Source organism: Notamacropus eugenii, chromosome 1 (genome assembly GCF_028372415.1).
Source record: "Notamacropus eugenii isolate mMacEug1 chromosome 1, mMacEug1.pri_v2, whole genome shotgun sequence".
NCBI classification, from domain to species: domain Eukaryota; kingdom Metazoa; phylum Chordata; class Mammalia; order Diprotodontia; family Macropodidae; genus Notamacropus; species Notamacropus eugenii.
This window is the reverse complement of record NC_092872.1, coordinates 382242201-382258872: the sequence shown is the minus strand read 5'-3', so window position 1 is coordinate 382258872 and position 16672 is coordinate 382242201. Positions and strand designations below refer to the sequence as shown.

Sequence of the window (16672 nt, the reverse complement as noted above, 5' to 3'; positions counted from 1 at the left end):
TGGCTGAAATGGCCCATTCTCTATTTTTCTGTCTTTGTCCTACCCTGTCCCGTCTCTATACCTTCACTTATGCTATACTTCATCTCAACTTCAAATGTTCATGTGGACTATTTGTACCTGACCTGGGGTAGAGTCTTTTAAGTTTGTATTGGTCTGAGCAGCCACAGTTGGACACACTGTTCCTTGAGCCTGACGTAGTGATGCCATTTTGGTCCTTTTCAAGAATGAAGGACAATAGCCAACCAACCAACCTCAAGCCTGGAAAGGATTCCTTTCTCTTCTCTTCCTAAATCTTTATTTCCTTTCAAGGTCCAATTCCAATACCACCATCTCCTTTATAATAGTAACAGCTCCCACTTCTGTAGTGTTCTAAGGTTTATCAAATGATTTCTTCACAGCAATCCTGACAGATGGGGAAGAAAAACATTATTATCCCTATTCTATAAATGAAGAAGCTGGAGCTTAGAGAAGCTAAATCGTAGAGCTATGAGATGGCAGAGCTAGGATTTGAAACCAAGTCTCCTTGACACCAGGTCATTTTATTACGCCTCACTACCTCCAGGAAGTTTTTCTTGACTGTTCTGGCTGAAAATGATCCCTCTTTCTTTCATTTTCTGATGGCACTTTCCCTGCACCTCATCCTCTGCACTTAACTCATTTTTCATTATTCTCCAACTCTTTGTATATATCTCCCTGCCCCATCTCCGTTAGATGGTAAACTTCTTAAATAAGAGATTGTCTCATAGTTCCTTTTGTATCTCCAGTGAACCTTGCCTGTTGTTGGCATTTAAGGAAATGCCTCCTGAACTGAATTCCAGTGATCAGCAGCAATTCCTATTGTATTGACAGCAATCAAAATTCTGCATAGTATAACAAACATACTTTCATTTCCCTATGGATAAAGGGAAAAAATAATTGATTTTTCTAGAACTTTAAGGGTAAATAAATATTTTTCTCATAAAACTATCTATGTATCACATGTTATTCTCTCCACAGCATAGAGCAAGGGGGTAGCCTTGGAAAAGACAGGTCTAAGTTCTGTCTCTGACATATATTAGATGTGGGCCCACAGCTAACTTATATCTCTTCTCACATATTTTAGGTAGTTCATTAATATTATAAGATGGAGATGAGCTGTTGATCTGAGTCACTGAAGGGAGTTTCCACACAAGGAATCTCTTACTCTGATTAAATCATATATGGACCCCAAAACCCAAATAAACCTGAAAACTCTTACATTGAAGTCCATTTCAACAGAACTTTATAAATACAGCACACTTTTACTCTTGTTACCTCTGTAAGCAGTGTAGTGATTATTACCATGTTGATTTGACAGATGGGGAAACTGAGGCTCAGAGGGGTTAAATGACTTGCCTTGTTTTGTTAAGCACTCATAAAAGTAGTTTGCAGTTACAGAGAACCTATCACATGTCACATTGTTTGATCCTTCCTATGACTCCATGAGGCAAGTAAGGCAAGTAGCTCACACAAAATAGCGCAGCCTGGCCTTGAATTTAGTTCTCTGGAATTTCAGTTCAATGTCTTTTCCATTATATGTTGCTAGGCTTCAAGTGGACTTGCTTGCAGGACATATAGGGTTTTGGAGAGTTGAGGGGGAAGAAGGGACTGTAAGAGCATGATTTTAGAGCTGGGAGGATCTTTTGTTTCTTTATACATTCTATATACCTCATTTTACAGATGAGAAAACTGAGGCTCAGATAAAGTGATTTATCTAAGGTTACCCAGATGGAAAATAAGAACCAGGATTGAAATCCAGGTCCTCTGCCAGGAGAGTGTGGGGAAGGCCTATGATAAATGACAGTCTGGTGGTATGCTCTGTAATCCTGGGGAACTGATATGCAGAAACAACACATGGTAGTTTAGAATTCCACCCACTGACAAGTTACTATTCATAACTCATATTCATTTTACAGATGTAAAGTATTTTACAAATGAATAAAACTAAATGACTTGCCCAAGGTGTCATAGTTCATAAATAGTAGAGTGTGGTCTGGAATCCATGTCATGACTGTAGATCTGATGCTCTTGGTCACTACTTCAACTCCAGGACCTCTGCCCTCACATCTGATCACAGTGTGACTTTACTGGAGATTTTCTTCCAATCCCTTGCCAGCTCATCTTTTAGACAAAGGTCAGCTAAGGTCGAAGGCAGCCTGGAAGCCTTGTGACAAGACAGAGGGGGAAGAGTGGCCTAATGATAGGTTATAACCTCATTAATGACTTTATCAGGAAGCCTCTGCGAAGAAATTGTGTGACCACCTTCGGCTAATGATCATCCTCAGGGGGCTACCACCTCCCCCAGTTGCTCATTAACTTCCAGGGAGCAAGTATGCCAGATTGCAACTGCTGGGGCTTAAATACATAGCCCATTAACACTGCAGTGCTTAATTATGAAAGGGCAGCAACTCTCCTGGGTAGGGCTGCTGGTTTCGGGAAGGGGGGCGCGGGGGGGGGGGCACAGACACTAGGGATTCATTTCATTTGGGAGCTGAGGGGTAAATGGCAAAGACACTGGATGTCCTTCTACCTAATGATGACCCTACAGCCTCTTCTGGCCATTCCTCCCCCAACTGGGAGTGGGGTTCCAAAGACTGGAGAATCTAAAATCTTTAAAAATAATCTCATCCCCAAGGCCAGAGATTTTCAGGCTAGGAGAGAACTTTAAAGTTGTGTAGTCCAATCCCTTCAGTTTCTAGGGGAGCACTCCGAGGCTATTGACAACTGAAGTGATTTTCCTGAAAAGTAGGTCTGATCATGCCCCGTCCTCCCCCCCCCCCCCCCCATATGCTCCCCTGGCTTCTTATTGCCTCCAGGAGCAAATACAAAATGCTCTGTCTGGCATTCAAAGCACTTCACAACCTAGCCCTCTCCTGCCTTTCCAGTCTTCTCATCCCCCAAAACATACTCTTTTATCCAGTGACACTGGCTTCCTGGCTCTTCTACAAAAGAGACTCCATCACTGGGTTCCAAGCATCTTCTCTGTCTGTCCCCCATACTTGGAATGCTCTCACTCTGACCACTGACCTCCCTGGCTACCTTCAAATGCCAACTAAAATCCTACCTTGTAAAGGAAGCCTTCCCCAACCCCTCTTAATTCCAGCATGCTCCCTCTGTAAAATATTTACTACCTATCACGTATATAGCTTGTTTTGTGTCTATTTGTTTCACGTCGTTATCCCCATTAGATCTGAAGTTCCTTATGGGCAGGGGCTGTCTTTTGCCCCTTTTTCTAACCTCAGTGTTTAGCACAGTGTCTGGCACATACTGAGCTTTAATAAATGCTTACTGATTAATTGAAGTGTCTCCACTCTAAGTCATATCTGCTTTTGCTGTATCCTACTTCCTTCAATATGGTAGTTAAGTGCTTGATAAATATCTCTTGAATCTTAGCCTGCAGTGAATAGTTTTAGATTTGGAGTCTGACACTTGCATTCCAGTATTGCTTCAGATTTACTGTGTGACCCTGGGCAGATCACTTAACCTCTATGGAGACTCAGTTTCCTCATCTGTAAAACAGAGGTAAATAACAGCACCTATTGCACGGGGTAGTTAGGAAGCTCAAATGAGAAAAGATATGTATAAGTGCTTTGTAAACCTTAAAGCACATCATGTTAGCTATTTTAGTATTAGTATTATAATTTCATTCATAAAAACACAGATTTAGAGTTGGAAGAGCCTTTATGGTCATATAGTCTAAACTTCTCATTTTACAAATGAGGAAAGTGAGGCTTAGAGAGAAAATGTATCTTGTGTAATGTTGTGTGTTCATCCTTCGTTGCCCAAGAAGACCATGCCATCAGGGAAATAATGACATGACTTGCACTTGACTTTGTTTTGAGTGAGGGAGGACTGTGTAGGTCACCAGCCTCACTTCTCCTCCAGAGCCATCTGAATCCAGTGACCAGATATTCATCAGAATGACTGGAGATGACCCAGGATGAGGCATTTGGGGTTAAGTGACTAGCCCAAGGTCATACAGCTAGTGAGCTAGTGAGTGTCAAGTGTCTGAGGTGAAATATGAAGCATCTTCTTGTGTAATGTTATATAGGTTCTAAGTGGTAAAGGTAGGGTTTGGTCTGAGATCCTCAGTCCCTATCACTCTCCTGTGCTGCCTCCCAGGCTAAGAGGGAGGGGTACATCTAGTGTCTTTAGGAGGTAGATGCAGGGCCCATGTTATTAAGTATTATTATGTTATTAAGTATTATGTTATTATGTATGTGGTAGAGCCTAGACTTGAACCCAGGCCCTCTGACATCACACATGATGGCTTTGCTACTCCATTAGATCTGATTGTTTTATCATTCTAATGGAGATTATATTTTATTCCCCTGCTGTTCTGAGAAAAGACAGCTGCAGCTGAAACCAGATTGACAGCCTTATGACATGAGAGAGGAGAAGGAAAAAAAAAGAGGGCTGGCATTGATCACATAGCGGGACTCTTTCTAAACTGAGGGGAGGGTCTGATTCTGAGCACAGGGATTTGAGGCAAAATGTCTCACCAGCAGCGCTTTAAGAATGACTCTGAGATAAGAAGGTAAAAAATCAGGTGACAAAGTTATCAGTACAAATCCCTGTCATGGTCTCTTCGGACCACCATGAGAGGCAAGCCCTCCTTCTTCTGAAAGCAGATCATTGCTTTTGGAGATAGTGAGGTCCAGAATAATGAGAATGACTGACATAAAAACTCTAAAAGACTGGCTGGTCAGAGTCACCTTATCACCCTGAATAAAAGAAAATTAAGGGTCATATTGATTAATGAAGCCAATGAAAGTACCTTCTGTTAGGTAGTTGTTCACTCATGTCTGACTCTTTGTGACCCCATCTGAGGTTTTCTTGGCAAAGATACTAGAATGGTTTGCCATTTTTTCCTCCAGCTCATTTTACAGATGAGGAAACTAAGGCAAACCAGGCTAAGTGATTTGCCCAGGGTCACGCAATTAGTAAGTGTCTGAGGCCGGATTTGAACTCAGGAAGATGAATCTTCCTTACTTTAGGTCTGGCACTCTATCTACTATGCCATGTAACTGCCCTTTCTTTTAGGTAGGCTGAGATATTAAAAACTATGTTAAGAGTTTAGGTATGTGGAGAAGCAATGTGGTGGAGTAGAACAGTGTTAGGTTTGAAGTCAGAGGACTTTGGAGTCAGAGGCAAGTCTTCATTTCTGTTGCAAGATTCTTATGCGACCCTAGGCAAGGCACTTAGTCTGACAGCTTTAGTTTCTGCTCTCCTAAAAGAGAGGGCTGACTTGATGACTTCTGAGGTCACTTCTAGCTCTAAGTCTATGAAATGATATGTTGGACAGAAATCATGGTTGATCAGTGGAATGTTAGAGACTGAAGGAATCAAGTTACTGAGTCCAAACTTTGTCATTAGGGAGCACAGATTCAAAGCCTGATTATCCCTCATTACCTCCGTGACCTTGGCCTGTAATTGAATCTCTTTAAACCTTAGTTTCCTCATCTGTAAAGTGAAGGGTATAGCTTAATTGACCTCTAAGGCCAATCCAGGTAGAAATCTGTGAGAGAAGTATTACAATTATTTCAAAGAGAAAACTTTTAAACCTTAACTTAAAATTCTTGAAAGAAGAAAGCTAGATAATTACCTTGGAAAAATTCAGAACTTTGGAAATCATGAGAACTAGATGAGAGTCCCAGTTCAGTCACTAATTTGTCATTTGACCTCAGGCAAATCTGCATCATATAATTCATTTTTTCATATCTAAAATAAGGACGTTGGACCAGAAGACTTTTAAGATTCCTTCCAACTTTTACATTTTAAGTCTTAAACTTTGCAAAGAGGCTACATTTTTGCCTGGGGGATACACTCTTATTATAGAAAGACCGTGGGTTTAATTCCAACGCTACCACTTAACTAGATTGTGTGTGACCATATGCGAGCCACTACCTCTATGTGACCTTCAGTTGGTGATAGATAACAATCCCTTACCTTGATAACCTCACAGCATTATTATGAGACCTAAATGAGATAACCTTCTAGAATAAAATCTAAACTTTTCAACCTAGATTTTAAAGCCCTCCACATTCTGGCTCTTACCTTTCTTTCCAGATGCATTCCACACTATTCCTCTTTATATACTTTATTTGCTAGCTAGAGTAGGCTACTAGGTATCCCCTAAACTCAACATTCCAGTTCCTATTTCCATGGAGCTGTCTGTCTCTTATAACTAGAATGGGCTCCCTTCAAATCCTCTGCCTCTTAGAATCCAGAAGTTTCTTTAAGGTGTAGCTCACTCATCCCCTTATAGAAGCCTCTTTGTACTCCCCCACCCCTACCTCACACTCTTACCTTGCATTTACTTTTTAGTCTTTTCTCCCTTTTCAAATTATCTTACATTTACCTATGTACATGACCTTTGAGAGGTAGTGAACTGTAGTGGATAGAGAGCTGGTTTTAGAGCCAGGAAATCCTGGGTTCAAGTTCCACCCTTGACACACAATGGTGTTCTAGGCAACTTTTCTAGACTATAAGTCGTAGAGAAGGTGCCTACCTGGACTGTCAGAGGAAGTTTCCCACACTAATGAAATTAAAGGTCCAGTCCTGTATTCTGTATCATTCTAGGAGGCACAGGCCTTGAAGGCAGCGTCTTCATACGTGTCTTTCTATCTCCAGTGCGTGGCATGGTGCCGTGAACATAGTGGCTGTGAACATAGTGGCCCTTAACAAATATTTGCTGAATTGAATAATAAGATCTAACATTTCTATAGCACTTTACAAATATGATCTCATTGGATCCTCACAATTCTGGATAGAGTGGGGAGGTGCTACTAGTAGCCCCATTTTACAAATGAAGAAACTGAGACACGCAGAGGTTAAGTGGATTTGCTCAGGGTCATGCAGCTAGTAAGTGTCTGAGGCCAGATTCAAACTCAGGTTTTCCTTAACACCAGGCCCAGTGGTCTATCCACTATGCCACCTACCTGCCTTCAAGGCTTTGACTTTTCTAAAGTCCTATGCAAATGAAAGGCACTATTCTAGCACTCACTGGCTATGTAGCAATGGGCAGGTCCCTTGGTGGTTCTGAGCAAGTTTCCAAGTCTGTAAAATGGGGATAATTATATCTAATTATATCTATTAATCTTCCTAGTTCTTAGGAAGATTGAGAAAGGTAACACAGGAAAAAGGACTTGGGGACCCGAACAGTATAAATAAGATTTCAGTAGATAGAGGTGAAGAGTGCAATCAACACAGGGAAAAACAGGAGTAAGAGAAGAAGGGCGGGAGAGCTTAAGGTTAGTAATGGGGGTGGTAAATAGTTCAGTCTGGTTGATATGAGGTACAGAAAGAGATAAGACTGGAAAGGTAGGGTGGTGCCAGACCCTTTGGTTGTTGTGATTCTTAATCAGTCATGTCTGACTCTTTATGACCCCATTTGGGGTTTTCTTGGCAAAAGATACTGGAGTGGTCTGCCATTTCCTTCTCCAGCTCATTTTACAGATGAGAAACTGAGGCAAACAGGATTAAATGACTGACCCAGGGTCACGCAGCTAGTTAAGTGTCTGAGGCTAGATTTGAACTCAGGGAGAGGAGTCATTCTGACTCCAGGCTGGGCACTACATGCATTAGGTCACCTAAATGCCCATGCTAGACTTAAAGGATCTAAACTCTACTGGGTAGACTGGCTGCTGGTGGTTGTGGAGTGATAACTGAAACACTGGCTTCTTTGAGCAGAACAGTGTTATGACGTGAGCTTGCAAGGGAGTGGAGACTTAGAGTTTAGAGGACAGGGGTTAAAAGATTTATTCTCCTACTTACTACCTCTGGAATAAAGCACTTTGCAAGCATCGGATCTCTCTATGGATGTTAGCTGCTATTTTGTTGTGATGGCAATTATTGAGCCATCTGAGCCTCAGTGTGTTCATCTGTACAAGGAGGGGATTGAACTAGAAGACTTCTAATTTCCCTTCCAGATCTAAACCCTAGGATGGGGATGGGGATGATGATGGTGATTAATTGCACAGTTAATTTACTTCTCTACATCTTGCTGACTTTGCTAGTAAAACATTTTCATTTGGTTTCAGTGAAATTCCCAGAACTCCAGCCTATAATCAGTGTTATTTTTAGTGTGTAGTTACCATAATGATCATAATAGTCTGCCCCTGAAAAGATGATGCACCCTTAAAATTCATTTTATTAAAAAAAAAATCTAGGTATACACTGAAAAAAAAACCCCAACTGTGTTTTACATTTGAGTTTTGCATATGCCAGAACTGAGATATCTAAATCAATATTATATCTATATATCTAAACCAACATTGTATATATAGATATATATATGTGTGTATGTATGTATACATGCATACATACACACATATATATATCTTTCTTTTAAGATATCATTTTAGTGTACATCAAATTTTAAAAACTCTTTGGACCTATGATTCTCTTGGTGTGGAAAATCTTTCCATCAATGCACTTGGGCAACTTTTGGGGCCACAGAATCAAGTGTTTACTAGAAAGAACCTTCGAGATCATGTAGCCTACTCCTCCCCCACCCCAGAGAGATTAAATGATTTTCCCAAGTACTTAATACTTATTAAGTAAAAGAACTGGGGTTTGATTCCAGGTCCTCTGCCTCTAAATCTAGCCCCATTTTCATGGATGACCTTTCCAAAGGTCTCAGATATTGGAGGTGTCAGACTGCCTATACTTGGAGCAGTTTGGTACTTGTTGTTTGGCTAATTGACATCTTCTCTCTTTTTCACATGTGGCCTTCTTTTTCTATCTTGATATAGCCAGACAATCCCTTAACTTGAAGTCATTAGACCTTGGGGTTCTGACACAATTTCCTTGAGCCACAGTTTCCTTCTCAGGCAAATGGGTGGAGAATAAGAATGATTCCAGGCTGTTGTGAGAAAAGCATCTTGTCTTCTAAAGCTTATCTCCAGGGGTATACCTGAACCAGCTCAAACTGACTTGTGAGAGCATTTATACCATGCAAATTGGCAAAAAGTGCAAATCAGGGCTTGATTTGTGGTTTAGTTGATTGTCCTCAAGACTTAAGAAAGTAATGGAAGAAATGTTAAGAGCGGAGATTAAAATTAAAGATGCGTTGTTGGGCCTACAATATTCCCCCACTCCCAAACTGGGTGTTGAATCAACTCACCTCTGCTCGTAGCAAGCACTATAGAAATGTTAACTATTATCACTTTGGTGGACTATTAATGAAAACAAATGAGATATTATCTGCAAAGTGCTTAGCACAATGTCTGGCAAATAGTAGGAGCTTGATAAATGCTTATTCCCTCCCCCCAAATTTTCCTTCCTTATTATGTTCCCATCATCATTCTAATAAAAGAGATTTCCATTCCTGAAGGTGCCCCTGGGAACCTGGGGTCTAGAGAAGGGGTAAGACTAGGCTTGCAAAAGAAATGCCACCTTCATCCGCTTGGATTCGCTACGAGACTTGTAGCAAAACTCGATTAAGGCAACCAGCATGGCCAGTCCGAGGCCTCCGATCAGAATGTAGAACACTCCAGCCACATTGCTGAGACTCAGAGCACTTGTTTTATCCTAAGAAAAGAAAGGAAGAAGGAACCAGGGAGAGAAAGAAAAAAAGTGAACCAAAGGGCTATTGAAAAACCTTGTAACATACATACATACATACATATATATATATATATATATATACATACATATATATATATGGACAGAGAGAGAGAGAGAGAGAGAGAGAGAGAGAGAGAGAGAGAGAGAGAGAGAGAGAGAGAGAGAGAGAGAGAGAGACAGGCACTTCATCCCCCACCTCCCCTCTACCCCCACCCTCCTTTAACACACACCATGGTTCTAAAGCATCTTTTATGTTGAAACATTAATGACCTCCTGCATATGTACATTAGGGACTCCTGGTTATATTCAAGGTTTGGATTTGTCCCTAGGCCCCAAATATCTATTGTCAATCATGGATAGAAACACCTTACCCCATCTCAGAGGCAATGGACTTCAGCCATTGTTGGTCCCTCCCCCCAACTCTTCTTTGGGAATACTGTTCCCTTTCCTCCCAGATTGGATCCCCCGCACCGTCTGTTGCCCAGCAACACATTGGTCCGGCTCTACGTTTGTTTCTCGCAGTATTAGCCTGAGAACTGGTCCTTGGAATCAACTTTTCCCAGATATTGTTTGATCTCAATTTTTTTCTGACACAGGGATTGTTCATGAAATAGAGACCAACTGATGTATGCATACATTTTAACTTAGCTTGTAGTAGCTCAATTTTCAAAAAGGGCTTTAAATAGCAAAATAACATTGAAACAGAGAAATTGCTCTATTAAATTCTATTAATTAGGTTTAATTGGAGTCATTTTTGTACATAACATGCTGGTTGAAAAGCTTGAGGGGGAGCAGACCCAAGTGCTGGGATTTTGAGATCTATATTGTAAGGGACTAAAGACAGTCTTCAGAAATCAGTCTGCAGGGCCAGGGGGCAAACCTTGCCCAAGACAATCTCTTGCCATCAGGACACAGCACCAGGTGAAAATTCAGCAGATATGACTGGTTATTCCCATAGGTCTGGGATCATTCCTGCATTGTGGTGTTCAAAGGTGTCCTTGTTGAACTACAGGGGAGGTGCTGCAGAGGACTGGCCTGAGATATACACAGCATAGGGTCAGGCCTCACTGATGAATAGAAAAAAAAAATCACTCCCAAATAGGAGCTATGATGGGACATGCCAAATCAGTGAAAAAAATTTGGTCCATTAGAATGACAGATAACTCAAATTTCTACAAAAATGTCCCTCTGCCCCATGTAAAAGATTAACTTATTGTGATTTGCTTAACACAAAGTGACCCTAATTATAACATTTTCCCAGGGATGACCTTAGACATAATTTGTCTCTGAGAAGCCAAGCAAAATGCACAAACCACTTGCATAAACACATTCCTAAATTTGTTAGTGTGTGGGCATTGGGTTTCTAGGCTGGTTGAGCTTTAAGAAACAAAACAAAACAAACTAAAATCAAAACATGTCTTGTGTTATTAGGTGGGTTGTATTATATATTATGGATTCAGTCATGAACATTACTTCCCCTTGTATTCCCTCTGACACCTACAAGTTAGGTCCCCATTATGCAAAAGTGATGGATTTAGTCAGCTAATGACTTCTGCCTTTGTTGGACTGGGTGCGTTGTCCCGAGTTCAGCAGGGTTCAGTATTCTGACTGCTAACAGCCAAAAATGGCTCCCCAGAATTTACACTTTCCTAGTCAAATGGAAGATTTAAATCCACAGCTTGTTTTGGTACCAAATGTATATCCCTGAGTGACTTTCTTGTAATTGTTAAATTAGATGGAGCTGAACATGCTTTATGCTTGGAAAGCCAGGGTCTGACAAAAAAAAAAAAACACAAAAAAACACCACATTATTAATCAAAGGGCAGCATTTCTCCTGCTCTAACATAATAATGTTTTCCTCATTGGACAAAGAAAGTATGTCAAAATGAATCCTGGGCCAGTCACCTATACTGTGTAATTGGAAAGATATAAGTGCAGTAGAAAGCATGAGGTATTAGGAATCAGATGACGTGGGTTCCAAATGTCTCACTACTCTGCCAATGAAACCTTGAGCAAGTCACTTAATCTTTCTGGGACTCAGTTTCCTCATCTGTAAAATGAAGGGGTTGGAACAGGTAACCTCTGAGGTACGTTTTGATCCTTAATGTATGATTCTATAGCTCTCCCACTGGGTATATTCATGCCTGAAATTCATTCCTTTAAGACCTGAAAGTGTTGGCTCTTTCAGCATCCTGTTAAAATTCACATTATTTTGAGTGACCAAGGAAGTAGTCTGTTCATGTAGAGGCTAGATGAACACATATTGGGTATATTGTGGAGTAGATTCATGGATCATGCAGGGAGCTAGGTGTAATGAAGCTTCAGATCCTTTCCAATTCTTGGGATCCACTGAATATCTCAAGCCCTTATCAGCTAACACCTTACTGTGGATTAGTCGAAAGCAAGCTGCAAACGAGCAAGGGCTTGTGGGAGGAGGATACAAAGTAGGCACCAAAGCAGGGAGTAGGTGCCAGGGAGCAGGAGAGCCACCTGGAAAAGGGTGCCAAAGACAACTTTTGCCAACTCCACAATTATATGGAGTCTGGCTGAGATTAAGATAGTGAGAGCAGAAGTTGGAGTGTTTCGTTTATTTTGTCATTCAAAGTTGTCACGTCTCCATGTGGTCTTTTCCTAGTATTGGAGTAATGGCACTGAGGGTGGGTGGAAGGACTGTGGGTGCAACTGTTTCTGTAAGTTTTTAAAGAATGAAGCCCTTGACTTTATATACCCACTACCTAGACTCTGGGATGCCTGGAGGATGGTAGGTAGCAGGTGTGCCAGATGTATGAGACCCAGGGCTATTCTCCTTCATGCTGATGGGCTTTCATACCAAGCTGCTCTTTCCCTTTGTGGTTTCATTCTTCCCGACTGGGTCAGATAGGGGGAATCTTGCTTGTATTCCGAACAGTGGAGGGTCATGTCCAGCTAGACTGGAATCTCTTAAAGATCAGACTTGTTCTCCTCAATTTCTGTCATCTTCCTCATTGATCCTGTGGAAGGTTGCTACACAATTAATGTCCTTACTTGAGTGAGGTAGGGACAGATAGAGGTGAGGAGGCCATGTCCTCCACAACTTGAAGAGTCAGAGCAGCTATATCCTACACATCTGGAAAGAAAAGCATGGTCACTGCAACACTGGAGAATACAATGAAGGTTATATTTTATTCATCTGGGGAAGGTAACAGAGCCGTCTCCTCTTACAATTATCAGTGAGTGTATATGTGCACCCATATAATGGGGAGGAGTCATGCCTGGAGGACCATCTCCTCCAGAGCTGGATACAACAAAAGCGGTGGGGTTATGTGATAAGAGATGACAGCAGTGTTGTAATCTTACAGCTGAAGGCAGGAGGGGCCTCACACTTGGAGATGGCAACTGTGTTACCTCCTGCACATATCTCTTCCCAGAGAACAATGGGGTTGTATCCCTCACAGTTGGAGAAGTTAGTCTGAGTATAGAGGAGCGGGAATCACACATCTGATGAGAGGATCCTAAGTACTACAGCTGGAAAAGTCCAGTGGGCACCACAAAGGTCCAGCCAAATGCTCCAGTGTTGCTTTGGAAATCACAGTGTCACCATTCCCCATTTTTAGCACCAGGGATCCCGTTCCTAGCCTCCCAGCTGGACCTAAGGCAGTAAGAACCTTGAGTAAGCTACAGGGAAGATCAACTAGGCATGCAAGAGGCACCCTTGTGCCACTGCCATCTATGTCAAAATAACTGAATGGGCTTTGTTCTACTCCTGGAGGCTGACTACACATCTCTTGTAGGAGGATGTTGGGTATGGAAAAAGAGTAGACACACTATCTTCTGGCCACCAACACCTAGAAAACACAAGTGTCTGGGGATTAGCCATGATGGATTCTGAGGAATTATAATTTTCTTTTTTTGGTTACTTATTTTTAGGTAGAAATGTGGTTGTAGCCTTATATGGTATGTATCTTGTTCATCTGTGGGCCCTTGACCCTTGCATATTAGGAGCATGGAAGTGACCTCTGCAATTTAGCCTTCTTCCAAGAAGCGATAGGTGTTAGCCACTTTACTATCTATCTAGGCTGAATGTGGCTGTCTTCTTCAGTAGCGCCAGATGTGGTGGTCCCTGCTTTCTCCTCTAGCTGTATGAGGTATGAACCCCCTTACTGCCTCCTTTAGCTGTAACTTCACTTTTGTATACCCTGTGATGGAACAGAAGTAAGCACTTAAAAGTCACTCTTTTTTTCCTAGAGTTGTAGCTTGCATCCCTGTCTCTTTTCCTGCCCTACCCTACCACAAACATATGTGTGTGGGGCATACACATGTGCTGGTGTAGACATCCCATATAGCTAACTTCCAGCTAAGCTTTGAAACTGCTGCTATGTCTTTTTAAAAGCCTTTTGATTATGTCTTGGAGAAGAGATGGTGGTGGTGGTTTGGAGCTCTGCTTTCTGGGACCCCCTTTGTTTAGTCATCCCTAGCTCAGGAGAACTATCCAAGTCCATAGTCCTGTCCCCCCTTCCCCCAAGCCAGGCAGCTTGTTAGTGGGCGTGAAAATGTCACAACTTGTCTCCTGCTGGGGGAAGAGAGGAGTAGTATGGAGAAGAGTGACAGGTGAAAAGAAACAGAAACCCAGTCTTTCAGAACCCTTGGGTTAGTTGCCATAGTGATGAGGCCCTCCCTCCGTCTGTTCTTTTTTAACCCCTTGTATGCTATTCTTGCCTTAGTTTGCTCCGTCCTTCATGAGGTCTGGAGGGTTCTAGAGGACTAACACTAGAGGGAAACCAGCAGGATAATATGGCCACCGAAAAGCCAATGATGCTCTTAGAATCCACTCATAGCACCAGGGTGATTCAGAATATGGGAAGGAGAGTCACATTTTACTGGGCTCTCATAAAAACCAATCCAGAGTCCTTTCTCTAGGTCTGGAATGGCATATTTGGGAAAGGACATTGACAAGATGGAAAAGGTCCAGAGAAAAGTCATGAGGATGGTGAAGACTTGAAATACATGAGTAGCTATTGAAAAAACACAGATGTTAACATCTGGAGAAGAGAAAAGTGGGTGGGAGAATGGGGATGCAGATATAGCTATCTTGAAGTACTTGAAGGGTTGTCATGTAAAGGAGGAATCAAATGTATTTTGCTTAACCCTGGAGGATAGGATCAATGGGAAGACTAGAGAGGAGGCAGATTTCACTTCAACAGAAGAAAAACTTCCTAACAAGCATAGTTGTTCACAAGTAAAGCATGCTGTCTTGGGAGGTAGCACCAGAGATCTTCAGCACCAGAGATCTTCAAGCAAAAGATTGGTGTTTGCTTGTTGGGAATGCTGTAAAGTTGATTTCTGTTCAGTTAGGATTCATCTTCTTTAAGATTCCTTCCAAAACAGGAGTATAAACTCCTCAAGGGTGAGAACTGTATGCCTTCTATAGGTCTTGCTGTACTGAGAACACATAGTTGGTATCCAGAAACTCCCTCTTCATCTGAAATGATCTTTGATTCATCTTCTCCCAGGGCCATCAAGAAAAGTAAACCCGTGGGTTAGGTCTTTATATTCTTCCTTCTTCTTGTTTCTTCTTGTTTGTCCTCCAAAGCAAGTATTATTGGGATAGATGTCAATAGGAAAAAAGAAGTGTCTGACTAATTCACAGAGTGGATAATCAGGAACTATATGGAGGTAGGTGATCCTTCTGGCTGAAATCACAGGAACTGGGTTATAGTCTTAAAAGATGAGAAATGAACTGCGTGTTTGTGTCAAATCAAAAAGATAGGGTTCATTTTTTTCTGGTGATTGAGAAACACACTCAAAGATGCTCAACCAACTGAAAGCACCTGGGGTGGTCCTGAACTGGACAACTCCTAATGAAAGTCATGTACTGGAGCAATGGAGAAGGCATTGGGTTTGGAGTCAGAGGACCTGTATTTGAATCCTGGACTTTTTACTCACCAGTCCCTTCTTCTGTAAATGAGAAGGCTGAACTAAGTGATTTCTAAGATTCTTTCCAGTTCCAAATCTTATGACCCAATGATTCTTTAAGTGGCCCAGACTGGGTAGTGCTTCAAGCTACCAGTAAGGGATGGCCAAGATCCAAGGACAGGTGAATAGCCATGAATGAAACAGGAAAATCCATTGTCAGAGCAGAGGATGCCAGAATTAGAAATGGGATTCAGGTCCAATTCTAGTTCTGCTAAGGCAGAAGGCACCCCAGCCATAGGATCTAGCAGGAAGCAACTCAATAAAAAAGTAGTGGAAGGAATGATGATAAGGAAGGAGCCAGGCATGTGAGGAGGAAGTAGGTTGGGAATATTAATGAAGATCAGGCAGGGATGCTAGAATCAGAACAGTAATCCAATTCATTATCCAGGGCGTCAAAGCTAGAATTAGGAAGAGTTAGAATCAGGATAAGGTCCAAAGCAGGTGCCACTTAATGGCAGTCAGATCAGATCAGAGTCACTCAAAGACAGAGTAGGACCAAGCAGTCTTTTAATTACTTTGTGGTTGCTAGACTAACTTCCCCTTTCTTTGAGGTCTAGGGTGACTGCACCCCACTGGAGTGGGTGGCCAGGATTTAAGGCGCAACATTATTCTTTGCACTCGGGAGCTGCTGGCTTCCCTCTGTCCTCTCACTGAAGCAGAGAACCCTCAAGTTCTGTGTGACCTTGGGAAAATCACAAAAGCTCCTTGAGACTTTATTGCCTCATCTATCGATGATCCTGATGTTTTTTTCAATTCTCAACCTTAGGATCCTCTAAGGATTCCTTTGTGCCCTAGTGGTGAAGGCAGCTCAGCCTTTGGCAGTGTGGAGAGTCTTTATTTTTCTCATTCATTCTGAATAGCTTTTGGTCTCCTTTACATATACTTCCAGACAAAGGGTTCATAGGAGGCAGGGGTTCATGTCTTTCTATGGTTCTTTATAGAATTTACCCCTCCAAGGTCACCTAATAAAAATTAGCCAGTGTTAATTGACCACTTAATGCTATTCCATTTCAAATCTAGGCCAGTTCCCCAGCCTACAGATTTTCCCCAAAGAGCCAGCTCCACAGGATGAGAATTGGCCCATTGTACTAATAATTGGCCCATGCAGCCAATGAGAAGAGAGGATTGTGGG

The 16672-nt window shown here is 41.9% G+C and overlaps 1 protein-coding gene across 8 annotated transcripts in view; it reads right to left on the bottom strand.

Moving 5' to 3' along the window:
* GRIA1 (glutamate ionotropic receptor AMPA type subunit 1) overlaps positions 1-16672 on the bottom strand; it is a 345686-nt gene that overhangs the window by 4877 nt on the left and 324137 nt on the right. For 5 of the 8 annotated variants that reach the window (XM_072630781.1, XM_072630780.1, XM_072630782.1 and 2 more), the window contains exon 15: positions 9418-9552. The exons of 1 other annotated variant lie outside the window; for it this stretch is intronic. In XM_072630781.1, the coding sequence (XP_072486882.1) occupies positions 9418-9552 (135 nt within the window). Of the gene's footprint in view, positions 1-251; positions 404-9417; positions 9553-16672 lie in introns of those variants that run through there. 2 more of the 8 variants (XR_011971948.1, XM_072630786.1) reach the window with 2 other exon arrangements.